Source organism: Nerophis lumbriciformis, linkage group LG27 (genome assembly GCF_033978685.3).
Source record: "Nerophis lumbriciformis linkage group LG27, RoL_Nlum_v2.1, whole genome shotgun sequence".
Taxonomy (NCBI): Eukaryota; Metazoa; Chordata; class Actinopteri; order Syngnathiformes; family Syngnathidae; genus Nerophis; species Nerophis lumbriciformis.
The window spans coordinates 27,657,501-27,669,385 of NC_084574.2; the positions used below are offsets into that span (position 1 = coordinate 27,657,501).

An 11,885-nucleotide genomic window follows, 5' to 3' on the forward strand; every position below is an offset into this window, starting at 1 on the left:
CACAAATCGTCCTTAACACGCGGTCATATTAAATCTCCATGCACCGTCTCAAGTACTCTTACCCAGCTATTGTTCCGTCGTTACATGTAACATGTGCGTTCTTGAGAAAGTGCAGCCTCATTTCCTCCGTGGGTTGTTTGGCTGCTCGAGCTCCTGCAGCAGCTCTGTTTGAAATGCTTCCAGCAGAGAGATGAGCCGCGGGGGAAGGCTGGACGGCGTCGCCTGCTTGTTTGGCATGCGTAGCTTTCTTGGTGGATTTCACTTTTGTAATCCCACAGTAGATTTCGCCCAGAAAAAGCCAAAAAACTATCTGGCCAAGTATCCTCATGTCTGCAGAAAGTTAATTTTCCATCAACCTCTGGACACAACGGGCTGTCAAGTCTTAGAAACAAAGAATGCACATACCTATTTAATTGTTACTGAACCACCTCAGAGGTTGGCTTGATGACACGATCTGGTACCAAAGTGTCCAAAGGGAAGGATGCAGGGATGAGGAGATGTTTTGATGAAGCCTGCAAATTACCGGTGAGCTTTATAGTACCACCATGTGGATCAGAGTTCCTCCCATTTTCTCCCGAAGCGCCTGCTGACGACACACAACAAGGGGAGGTACTGCAGAAAAGATCTCCTTAACATATTTGAAGCCTTAAGCACACCTTCGCCAGCAAAGCGCTTGGCCATCTTATCACGACTCAAGAACATGCTTACCTCCCCCCTTCGCTCCTCCTCGGATTGCCAGTGTTTGGATTTAAACATCAACTTGGTCGGGATAGCCCCTGCACGGTATGTGACCCCCATAGGTCAATATAGAGCACACACCTCACACACTGTATTGAACAGTACCATTGGGTTGAACAACATAGCAGCATACATTGTGTTTTGTTGCTATAAGTTTGTAAGTTTTAACATTAATGAAACCCAGTGGCGGGCCGTGAATTTCCCACCTTGGCCTTCAGTGATGTCCTACTAAGTCCGACTTCAATAAATACCTCTCAAAATACAATAATTTATGTCGCCACATGACCACGGCTTGAAAAATACTGTACAGAAACACACTTGCGCACTGCTGGGCATTGAACAACCTGAATTTGTCACTAGTGTACAAAACGGGCTATTTGTTGGCACATTTAACAGGGAAAAATGAGGGAAAAACTGAAATTTTAGTTTTTGGTCCGGCCCTCACTGACTTGGGACCATTGCAAAATGATGTGCGTCCCAAAGTCACCAGCCTTGGCGTCACTATAGACAGCGATTTTAAACTTGACAAACAAGTCAATGGCGTTTTAAAATCGTGTTTTTATCATCTTCGTCTTTTAGCAAAGGTAAAACTGTTTTTATCTTTTAACCTTTTTGAACAAGTCGTGCATGCTTTTATTTCAAGTCGCCTGGACTACTGCAATACACTTTATGCTGGCATTAGCCAAAAAGCTCTCTCCCGGTTGCAGTTAGTCCAGAACGCGACAGCACGACTTTTAACAGGGGCCAGGAGACGCCAGCATATAACCCCAATCCTTGAGAGTTTGCACTGGCTCCCTGTTCGTTTTAGAATTGATTTTAAAACCTTGCTGTTTGTTTTTAAAGCTTTACATGGACTGGCACCTCAGTATATCTCGGACCTCATCCAAACTTACAATCCTGCGCGCGCTCTGAGGTCCGAGAGCCAGTTCCAGCTCGTGGTGCCCAAGACCAGACTTAAAACCAGGGGAGACAGGGCCTTCTCTGTGGTCGGCCCTAAGCTCTGGAACACTCTGCCCCTCCATGTTCAAACTGCTCCCACAGTGGAGTGTTTTAAGTCTCGTCTTAAGACCCACTTTTATTCTCTGGCTTTTAACACTACGTGAGTTGTGTGGTTCTCTGTGTTTTTAAAATTTTGATTTCTATTTACTGTTTTAATTGGTTTTACCCTTTAAAATCGTTTTTAATCATATTTATTTTATATTGTTTATAACTGTTTTTAATATTGTTGTGCAGCACTTTGGAAACATTTTGTTGTTTAAATGTGCTATATAAATAAAGTGGATTGGATTGGATTTAAAAAGCGATAAACCCGCATTGGACGTGGTACTGTCAAAACTAAAATAATTGTAAAAAACATATTGAATGTGAAAAAATATATTTGAACTCACAATTTGTAACAGCCTTTTGATGCCGTATAAGCCATTGGTACCGTTCGTTGTTGGTTGATTCGAGTGGAAGTGGAAGCCAAACCATTTCACCGCCAGAACAGCTTAACTAGTTACCAGGGTCGGCCGACATCGTCTCACAAGATGTAGTTTCTCTTGAAATATCCTTCTTGAAAATGCCCTTGCAAATATATACCTGCCACCTAATCAACGTTTTGCTCTGCTCCTGTGTTGGTTAAAAAAGTGAGTACCGCTGATTTCTCCGCTGGCCGGGTATGGCTCTGGTGCTTTCTGCTTTCGTAAATCACAACTTGTAATTGGATACTTGGGAGTGACAAGCGAGTATCCAGTCACAGTCACGTTCAACGTAAGGCTACTGTCAACAACTTGTGATCGCAACTGTCTGTTAACTGAATGTCCTCCATTCGTTAACTGCACAGCCGTCGCTAATGTTGGTTTAGAAGGCCTCCGGTAAAATTCATACAGCGCTGGCAACTAGCTAGCTGAATTTTGATTGGATAAAAGCTCTAACTTAAAAACGGCAACACTGGAGCCTAATATGACATGAAGAGAATATGATGAATACTTTTCTATATTTATTAAAAGTAAATAAAAAATAAAATGAACGTTTATAAAGTTATGATCATGATTTATGTTAGGCCAGCAGAGAAGGCATTGCTGGCCCTGACGGCACACCGCTGATGAAACCTACCTTTAACATATTTTCCGAACCAGCATACTCTGCAGTGGACATTTGTGTTTTGCATAAGACGACTCCCAGTAGGCACAAGACATTGAAACAACGTTGAGAACTTGTTGATTTAGGTGCTGACTTGAGCAACTCAAACTTAACGTTGGAACACAATGCTTTTTGACGAAGATTTAATTAGTCAGGTTTTGATGTCGATTTGACCATTGAATTGTAGTCATATCTCAACCAATATTCTACAACACAAATACAACGTAGAAATAACATTCTTTTTGACTATGTTTATTCAATGTCAGGTCGTGACGTTGAGTTGAATTGAAATTTGGTCATTTCCCCAACCAACAACGTGGATCCAACGTCAGAAATTGTCTCAATTTACAAATACAACTATTTTGCAACGATATTAATCACAGTGTATCAAAGTCTTCAGCCTGCTCGGCTATTCCTCCCCCTAAATGTGACAAAAGAAACATACGACTACTGCACAGGACACTGGTTCTCATAAGGGGTCACATCTGCGGTCCCCTCCGATATTTCTCATTGTGCCCATTGGGTTGAGTTTTTTGATGTGGGATCTAAACTGGAGATGTCGTTGTGGCTTGTTCAGCCCTTTGAGACATTTGTGATTAAGGGCTATATAAGTCAACTTTGATTGATTGATTGATATCTACTGTGTTGATTCAAGAGTGATATATTTTTCCAAGACATTGGTCTTAAAGTGTTTTTTAAAATGTGTGAATGGAACTGGAACATTTTAAGGAATCATGCAAAAGCACAGATTCCAACCATTGAAATACTTTGTATAGTTTAAGACTTAGGGTCATTTGAAAATATCACTGCACATCATAATGGCAGCTATAGTTTCCATCTTAAAGATTGAAAAAAAAATATTTGGGAATGTCCGGCGGGCCAGATTGAAAAGCTTAACGGGCCGCGGGCCTTCATTTGCCCAGGTCTGCCCTATCTGGTCCATGTTTAGCTGTCGACTGCTTTCTCCCAAGGTAACTGAAAATGTATCCAGTTTTTGCATTAGTGACTAAAAGTGTATTTCAGTTTTGGTGTGCATTTCAGTTAGACATTTCTTTCCTTGCAGATTGAGATGTGTCATAAGTTTTTATTTATTTTTTTTTTTTTTTACCTTTGGCGATCCATTCAGTAGTGTTTGGTGCCCACAAATTCTTGGAGAGTGTGTTTGACGAAAACAGACACAGACTATTCGAAACGGATTCGCTGCTGTTCCCCTTGGATGACATAACCCTTGATCGCCATAGCATCACAGGCCTTAGGGCTCTGAAATTCTCATCAATGAAATGCACACCATCCTAACTTGTCAATCAACAGCACAGGGTGGATGCTTGGTAGGCCAAGTATGCAAAAGGCTGCATGGGGCCAGGGGGCAGGAGAGGGGGATGTTTGCAGTTATGTGACTGTGGGAGGCACAAAAACAACAAAATAATAAATGTGTTACAATGACAATATTAACAAAACAAGCATGGGTTTAGACTCCTCCTACACTTACTTCCTTTTATAAGATTTATGAGAATTTTAAGCAAAGAGTTCCAACATGTCATAGTATTGTCACATTTGATTACCTAGTCCGGCTTCCTACCACCTCCAAAGACATGCACCTGGGGATAGGTTGATTGGCAACACTAAATTGGCCCTAGTGTGTGAATGTGAGTGTGAATGTTGTCTGTCTATCTGTGTTGGCCCTGTGATGAGGTGGCGACTTGTCCAGGGTGTACCCCGCCTTCCGCCCGAATGCAGCTGGGATAGGCTCCAGCACCCCCGCAACCCCGAGAGGGACAAGCGGTAGAAAATAGATGGATGGAAATTACCCACAAAATTGGGTGATTTAATTAAAGCTACCTCCAGTATTTAGGCTATATATTAATAAATGTTTTTTTATTTCCTTGTCCTTATGTCCCACTTGTTTGTATTTATTTAACAAGTTTATTTTTATTTCATTTCAATCTTATATTTATATTTTTTCATTTTACTTAACACCTGTATATTTCTCATTCAACTCACAGTTGTCACGACGGGGTTTACGCAACTTACTGCGGGGTTCATTCTCCCAAAATGCAGACGGACCACGTGGCGTGCAGGTAAAAACATGATTTATTCCTCAAAATAGCAATGTAGTACAAAAAAACGGAACACAAGGCGAAGGCACAACGTGCTGATCGCACTTGGAGCTAAAGCTAACACTTAGCATAGACCGGGGGTCGGCAACCCGCGGCTCTAGAGCCACATGCGGCTCTTTAGCGCCGCCCTAGTGGCTCTCTGGAGCTTTTTCGAAAATGTATGAAAAAAGATGGGAGGAAAAAAATACATTTTTTGTGTTAATATGGTTTCTGAAGGAGGACAAACATGACACAAACCTCCCCAATTGTTATAAAGCACACTGTTTGTATTAAACATGCTTCACTCATTCGAGTATTTGGCGAGCGGCGTTTTGTCCCACTAATTTTGGCGGTCCTTGAACTCACCGTAGTTTGTTTACATGTATAACTTTCTAGGACGTGTTTTATGCCACTTCTTTTTCTGTCTCATTTTGTCCACCAAACTTTTAACGTTGTGCATGAATGCACAAAGGTGAGTTTTGTTGATGTTATTGACTTGTGTGGAGTGCTAATCAGGCATATTTGGTCACTGCATGACTGCAAGCCAATCGATGCTAACATGCTATTTAGGCTAGCTATAAATAAATAAATGATAAATGGGTTGTACTTGTATAGCGCTTTTCTACCTTCAAGGTACTCAAAGCGCTTTGACACTACTTCCACATTTACACATTCACACACACATTCACACACTGATGGAGGGAGCTGCCATGCAAGGCACTAACCAGCACCCATCAGGAGCAAGGGTGAAGTGTCTTGCTCAGGACACAACGGACATGACGAGGTTGGTACTAGGTGGGGATTGAACCAGGGACCCTCGGGTCGCGCACGGCCACTCTTCCACTGCGCCACGCCGTCCCTATGTACATATTGCATCAATATGCCTCATTTGTAGATATATTTGAGGTCATTTAGTTTCCTTTAAGTCCTCTTATTTCAATTTATATCTCATGACACACTATCTATATGTAATATGGCTTTTAATTTTTTTTGCGGCTCCAGACCGATTTGTTTTTGTATTTTTGGTCCAATATGGCTCTTTCAACATTTTGGGTTGCCGACCCCTGGCATAGACTAAGGACAAGGAATACTCACGAAACTGTGGCATGAAACAAACAAATCTTACGTAGACAAGGCTACCACTTAGCATTGGGTAGGAGACAAGCAAAACTTACGTTGACAGGTTGCATGAATCAAACAATGACGCCAGACTGAGCGTGGCGAGCAAGGTGAATAAATAGCTCTCTGATTAGTGGTTGACAGCAGCTGAGCGTGGGACCTATAACCAGAGGCAGGTGAACCCAATTAATCCCCATGGTGACCAAAATAAACCCAGTAGTGCACAAAACAGGAACTCAGGGAGTCCAAAACTAACAGAACATAACAAAAACATGATCCGGACCACGGATCATGACAACAGTTGCTTGTTGATGTTTTATTTTCCTTTCTTGTCTCTTGTCTTCCTTTCTTGTCTCACAGGCATACTTGCCAACCTTGAGACCTCCAATTTCGGGAGGTGGGGGGTGGGGGTTGGTTGCGGGGGGCGTGGTTGGGGTGGGGGCGTGGTTGGGGGCGTGGTTAAGAGGGGAGGAGTATATTTACAGCTAGAATTCACCAAGTCAAGTATTTCATATATATATATATATATATATATATATATATATATATATATACATCCCCGCGACCCCGAAGGGAATAAGCGTTAGAAAATGGATGGATATATATATATATATATATATATATATATATATATATATATATATATATATATATATAAATAAAAGAAATACTTGAATTTCAGTGTTCATTTATTTACACATATACACACACATAACACTCATCTACTCATTGTTGAGTTAAGGGTTGAATTGTCCATCCTTGTTCTATTCTCTGTCACTATCTTTCTAACCATGCTGAACACCCTCTCTGATTATGCATTGCTGTGTGGCACGCACAAAAGTGCTTTCATCAAATGCACTAGATGGCAGTATTGTCCTGTTTAAGAGTGTCACAACATTGCTGTTTACGGCAGACGGACTGCTTTACTGTAGACGTTCTTTATATTGTGGGAAAGCGGACTCAGGTCCGCATGGAGCTGGAGGGGGCGTGGCCTCCAGCTTCGCCTGAATTTCGGGAGATTTTCGGGAGAAAATTTGTCCCGGGAGGTTTTCGGGAGAGGCGCTGAATTTCGGGAGTCTCCCGGAAAATCCGGGAGGGTTGGCAAGTATGCTCACAGGAAATGAGCAAACTCTATAAAAGTTATGGTGCAAAATAATTATCTGTATGATAGACAAGGAGAAAGGATGATGGTTATAGTTATGGTTATGGTGTTAGTTTATTCCGAACTTGCATACAATTGCAATATGATATGTTACATAATTACAGTTTCTCATTACAGCATGTCTGAAAAGGGGTAGGTAGAGGCAGATGTTGTTTGATCTTACCCTTTTTTGTATTGTAGCAATTACTAATACATTTGTTACTACTCATTCTGTAACAAAACAATAAATCAAATAAATTAGTAAAAAATAAATAAACTGACTAATGAGTAAGTGAATCATTATTAAATACACCGATAACGATAAATAAAGTTCAAAGTAAACACTTTGAGTTTATTGAACAGAGTCCTATTCATACTTTGTTTGACTTCTTTTCCTAATCCATTCCGTAATTTAATTCCACATACTGATATGCTAAAGGTTTTAAGTGTTGTTTGTGCATACATTGTTCTCTGAGGTTGTATTTCTCCTCTTTTGTAGAGAAGAATTGTTGTGCATTCTTGGGTAGAAGGTTATATTTGGCCTCATGCATGATTTTAGCTGTTTGCAAATTCACCAAATCATTGAATTTCAGTATTATTTTTTTCAATAAATAAAGGATTTGAGTGTTTTTGATAGCTAACGTTATGTATCATTCTAACTGATCTTTTTTGTAGCGGTGAATGAAGCGTACTTTTGTCGTTATTTCCTCACATTTCCACACAATAACTCAGAAATGGTAACACGAGGGTAGGATTAAATAAACACTGCAAAACACATTTGATAAATCTATCCATCTTCAAGGGCTGCTGGTCCTCATCAGGGTCAAAGGTAAGCTGGAGCCTATCTCTATAGGGTGCCATATGTAAAAATTAAAACACACTTTTTTTAAATTTGTTGTTATTTAGCTCACATTTGTTACACTCAAATGACTTATCTCAGATTTAGCTCACTTGTCCACATATCACACATTGTCTTCACATTTGAGGGAGGAATTAAATGTTCAATCTCAATGTTCAATCTAAATTTAAATGTTAAACTTAAATGTTAAATTTACATTTGAATCTAAATTCAAATGTTAAACCGAAATGTTAATAAATATTCAATGTAGATGTTAAATCTAAATAAAAATGTTAAATTAAAAAATGTTATTTACATGATTAACATGAATAGAGTATATAAAATATAAATGTTAAATGTAAATATTCAATCCAAATGTCTTGTCAATTGTAAAGCTAAATATTTCGAAATTAATAACAAATTATTCCATGCTTTCTAAATATTTAACTTGATACTTGGAGAGACATTTAGATTGTAAATGTAACATCTTAACTATAATATTTTGATATTTAATATACATTTATATATATATATATATATATATATATATATATATATATATATATATATATATATATATATATATATATATATATATATATATATATATTCATATATATATATATATATATATATATATATATATATATATATATATATATATATATATATATATATATATATATATATATATATATATATATATATATATATATATATATATATATATATGGGCCAAAACTTTGGACACACCTTCTCATTTCAACGTGTTTTATTTATTTTCATGACTATTTACATTGTAGATTGTCACTGAAAGCATCAAAACTATGACACCTGTGAAGTGAAAACCATTTCAGGTGACTACCTCTTGAAGCTCATCGAGAGAATGCCAAGAGTGTGCAAAACAGTAATCAGAGCAAAGGGTGGCTATTTTGAAGAAACTAGAATATAAAACATGTTCTCAATTATTTCACCTTTTTTTGTTAGGTAAATAACTGTGTTCATTAATAGTTTTGATGCCTTCAGTGACAATCTACAATGTAAATAGTCATGAAAATAAAGAAAACACATTGAATGAGAAGGTGAGTCCAAACTGTTGGCCTGTACTGTGTGTGTGTGTATATATATATATATATATATATATATATATATATATATATATATATATATATATATATATATATATATATATATATATATATATATATATATGAGTAAATATACTGTATATATTGCTTGTCTCACATAAGGATTGTTAATGAAAAAGTGCAGTTCCCATTTAAAGCTAAATGTGAAATAATGAGCTAAATGTGCAAATGTGTGTCTCACTCCGTTGGACTTCCCCTGGACCTCGACTGCCTTCCTGGATCTCGACCCCCTTGCATGTACACGGATTCTGATGTCTCTCTCTTGCCCTGCATCTTTCGCCTCTCGCTCAACACTACCGGTAACACTCAACAGCTAATCACCACACATAGTCACACACCACACACTTTTTGGATTTAGTCCCACTCCATTTGGTTTATTATATTATGATTTGTTATATATATATATATATATATATATATATATATATATATATATATATATATATATATATATATATATATATATATATATATATATATATATAAATATAAATACATATAGTGCTTAACTACGTCCTCTTGTGGTCTGTGCTGTCTACTCCCCCTGGTACATAACAATCAGGGCAAGGAAAAAACTCAACCCAATGGGATACAACGAGGAACCTTGGAGGAAGGACCAACCCGGGTCCCGACTTTGAACAGCTAGTGCCTCATCTGTGGTCACCTAATAACCTTTCTACGCAGGAGAGGGGGGCAAAGTAGAAAAGAGATGGCAGATCAACTGGTCTCAAAGGGGGTCTATTTAAAAGTTAACATATACAAATTAGTTTTAAGATGGGACTTAAATGCTTCTACTGATCTTACCTGGAGAAGGGGTAGGATTACATTTAAACTTTGTTCCTACCTACTTCTTTTCAAATGTAACCACATGATGTTCCTTAATGCAGTGTTTTTCAACCACTGTTCCACGGCACACTGGTGTGCCGTGAGATTCAGTCTGGTGTGCCGTGGGAGATTATGTAATTTCACCTATTTGGGTTGAAAATATTTTATGCAAACCAGTAATTATAATCTGCAAATGAAGTGTCGTTGTTGAGTGTCGGTGCTGTCTAGAGCTCGGCAGAGTAACCGTGTAATACTCTTCCATATCAGTAGGTGACAGCAGATAGCTAATTGCTTTGTAAATGTCGTATCTAATGCTTAAACCAAAAATAAACAGAAGGTGAGTGCCCCTGAAAAAGGCATTGAAGCTTAGGGATGGCTATGGAAAATGAAACTCAAACTGAACTGACTACAACGTCAACAAAAACAGAATGCTGGACGACAGCAAAGACTTACAGCGTGTGGAGCAGACGGCGTCCACAAAGTACATCCGTACATGACATGACAATCAACAATTTCCACACAAAGAAGGATAGCGTCCGCACAACTTAAATAGTCTTGATTGCTAAAACAAAGCAGGTGCGGGGAATAGCGCTCAAAGGAAGACATGAAACTGCTACAGGAAAATACCAACAAAACAGGAAACGCCACTAAAATAGGAGCGCAAGACACTATACACAGGAAAACACCAAAAAACTCCAAATAAGTCACAGCGTGATGTGACAGGTCGTGACAATTACTTTGAGACAAGAGCTATAGTGATGCATGGTTGGTTATGGTTTGAATTCATATCCAACAATTGCAACAATGACTTTTTACTGTCAATATCAACTACCGAGTTTCCTTTTTTAATGTTTTCTGCTGGAGGTGGGACTCCGCATTTTTTCAATCAACAAAAATGTCCCTTGGCTCCAAAAAGGTTGAAAAACAATGCCTTAATGTAATTTGCTAAACCTGTCTGAAACAAATAAATCATAATCATAACCACAAAGAGATGCCTAAACGAAGATTCGAACCCTTGATCTCTTTATTGTGAGGGTAACATGCTGTAACCACATGTATCATTTTTCTTTAGAAGAAAATCATTTGGACTTCCCTTCACGTTGGTTATTTTCAAATATGTCCAGAGAGAAAACAAAGCTCCTAAAATAATATGTTTATAAGATTGTATCACATCAGTGCAATAAAAACGGACCCTAAAGACATCACTATACTGAATTTGATCCACAGAGCTGAACATTTCTACATTCCTTCAGTTGTCTAGACAATCTTCCAATAAATCAGTGCTAAAATCTCTTTAACAGATATCTCAAGTGGCTGAAAAATGAAAGCGGCAGCCATAAATCCATCACAATTTCACCAGAGTGTCACGAACAGAGATGGCATTGCTGCTATTTGCTTTTTTGGATATACTGGAATGAAAGAATGGTATTTTCCTTCCCAAAAAATGAACTACACATATTGCTTCGGTCTCTGCAGCACGGTGGAGCAGTGCTCAGCACGTCTACCTCGCAGTCAGGAGATCTGGGTTCGAAGGATGCCTTTGCATGATCTCCCTGTGCTCGCACGGGATTCTTACCTCATGCATTTGAGGCTATTATGAGTGTGAATGGTTGTTGTGTGCCCTGTCATTGGCTGGCGACCAGTCCAGGGTGCACCCCGCCTCTCACCAAAGTCAGCCTAATGAGAAAAAGCTAAGTAGACTAAGTCAATCTTTTGAAACAGTTAAAGCAGCAGTAAGGAGCTCTTGCACTCACCCAACTTTAATTATGTGTCATTTACTTTTTAAACTACTACAAAGTCCCAATACCAATATTTTGGTACCGGTACCAAAATTATTTTGATACTTTTCGGTACTT

General features: G+C 38.5%; 1 protein-coding gene across 3 annotated transcripts in view; it reads right to left on the bottom strand.

Annotated features, from left to right (window-relative positions):
- Positions 1 to 6,206, bottom strand: part of notum2 (notum pectinacetylesterase 2) — a 30,654-nt gene extending 24,448 nt beyond the window's left edge. For 2 of the 3 annotated variants that reach the window (XM_061987826.1, XM_061987824.1), the window contains exons 1-3: positions 6,134 to 6,161; positions 406 to 583; positions 63 to 330 (exon numbers count right to left, since the gene is read on the bottom strand). In XM_061987826.1, coding sequence (XP_061843810.1) covers positions 63 to 328 — 266 coding nt within the window. In that variant the 5' untranslated portion in view covers positions 329 to 330; positions 406 to 583; positions 6,134 to 6,161. Of the gene's footprint in view, positions 1 to 62; positions 331 to 405; positions 584 to 708; positions 777 to 6,133 lie in introns of all 3 variants that reach the window. The other variant, XM_061987825.1, reaches the window with a different exon arrangement.
- Positions 6,207 to 11,885: the final 5,679 nt, after the last annotated feature.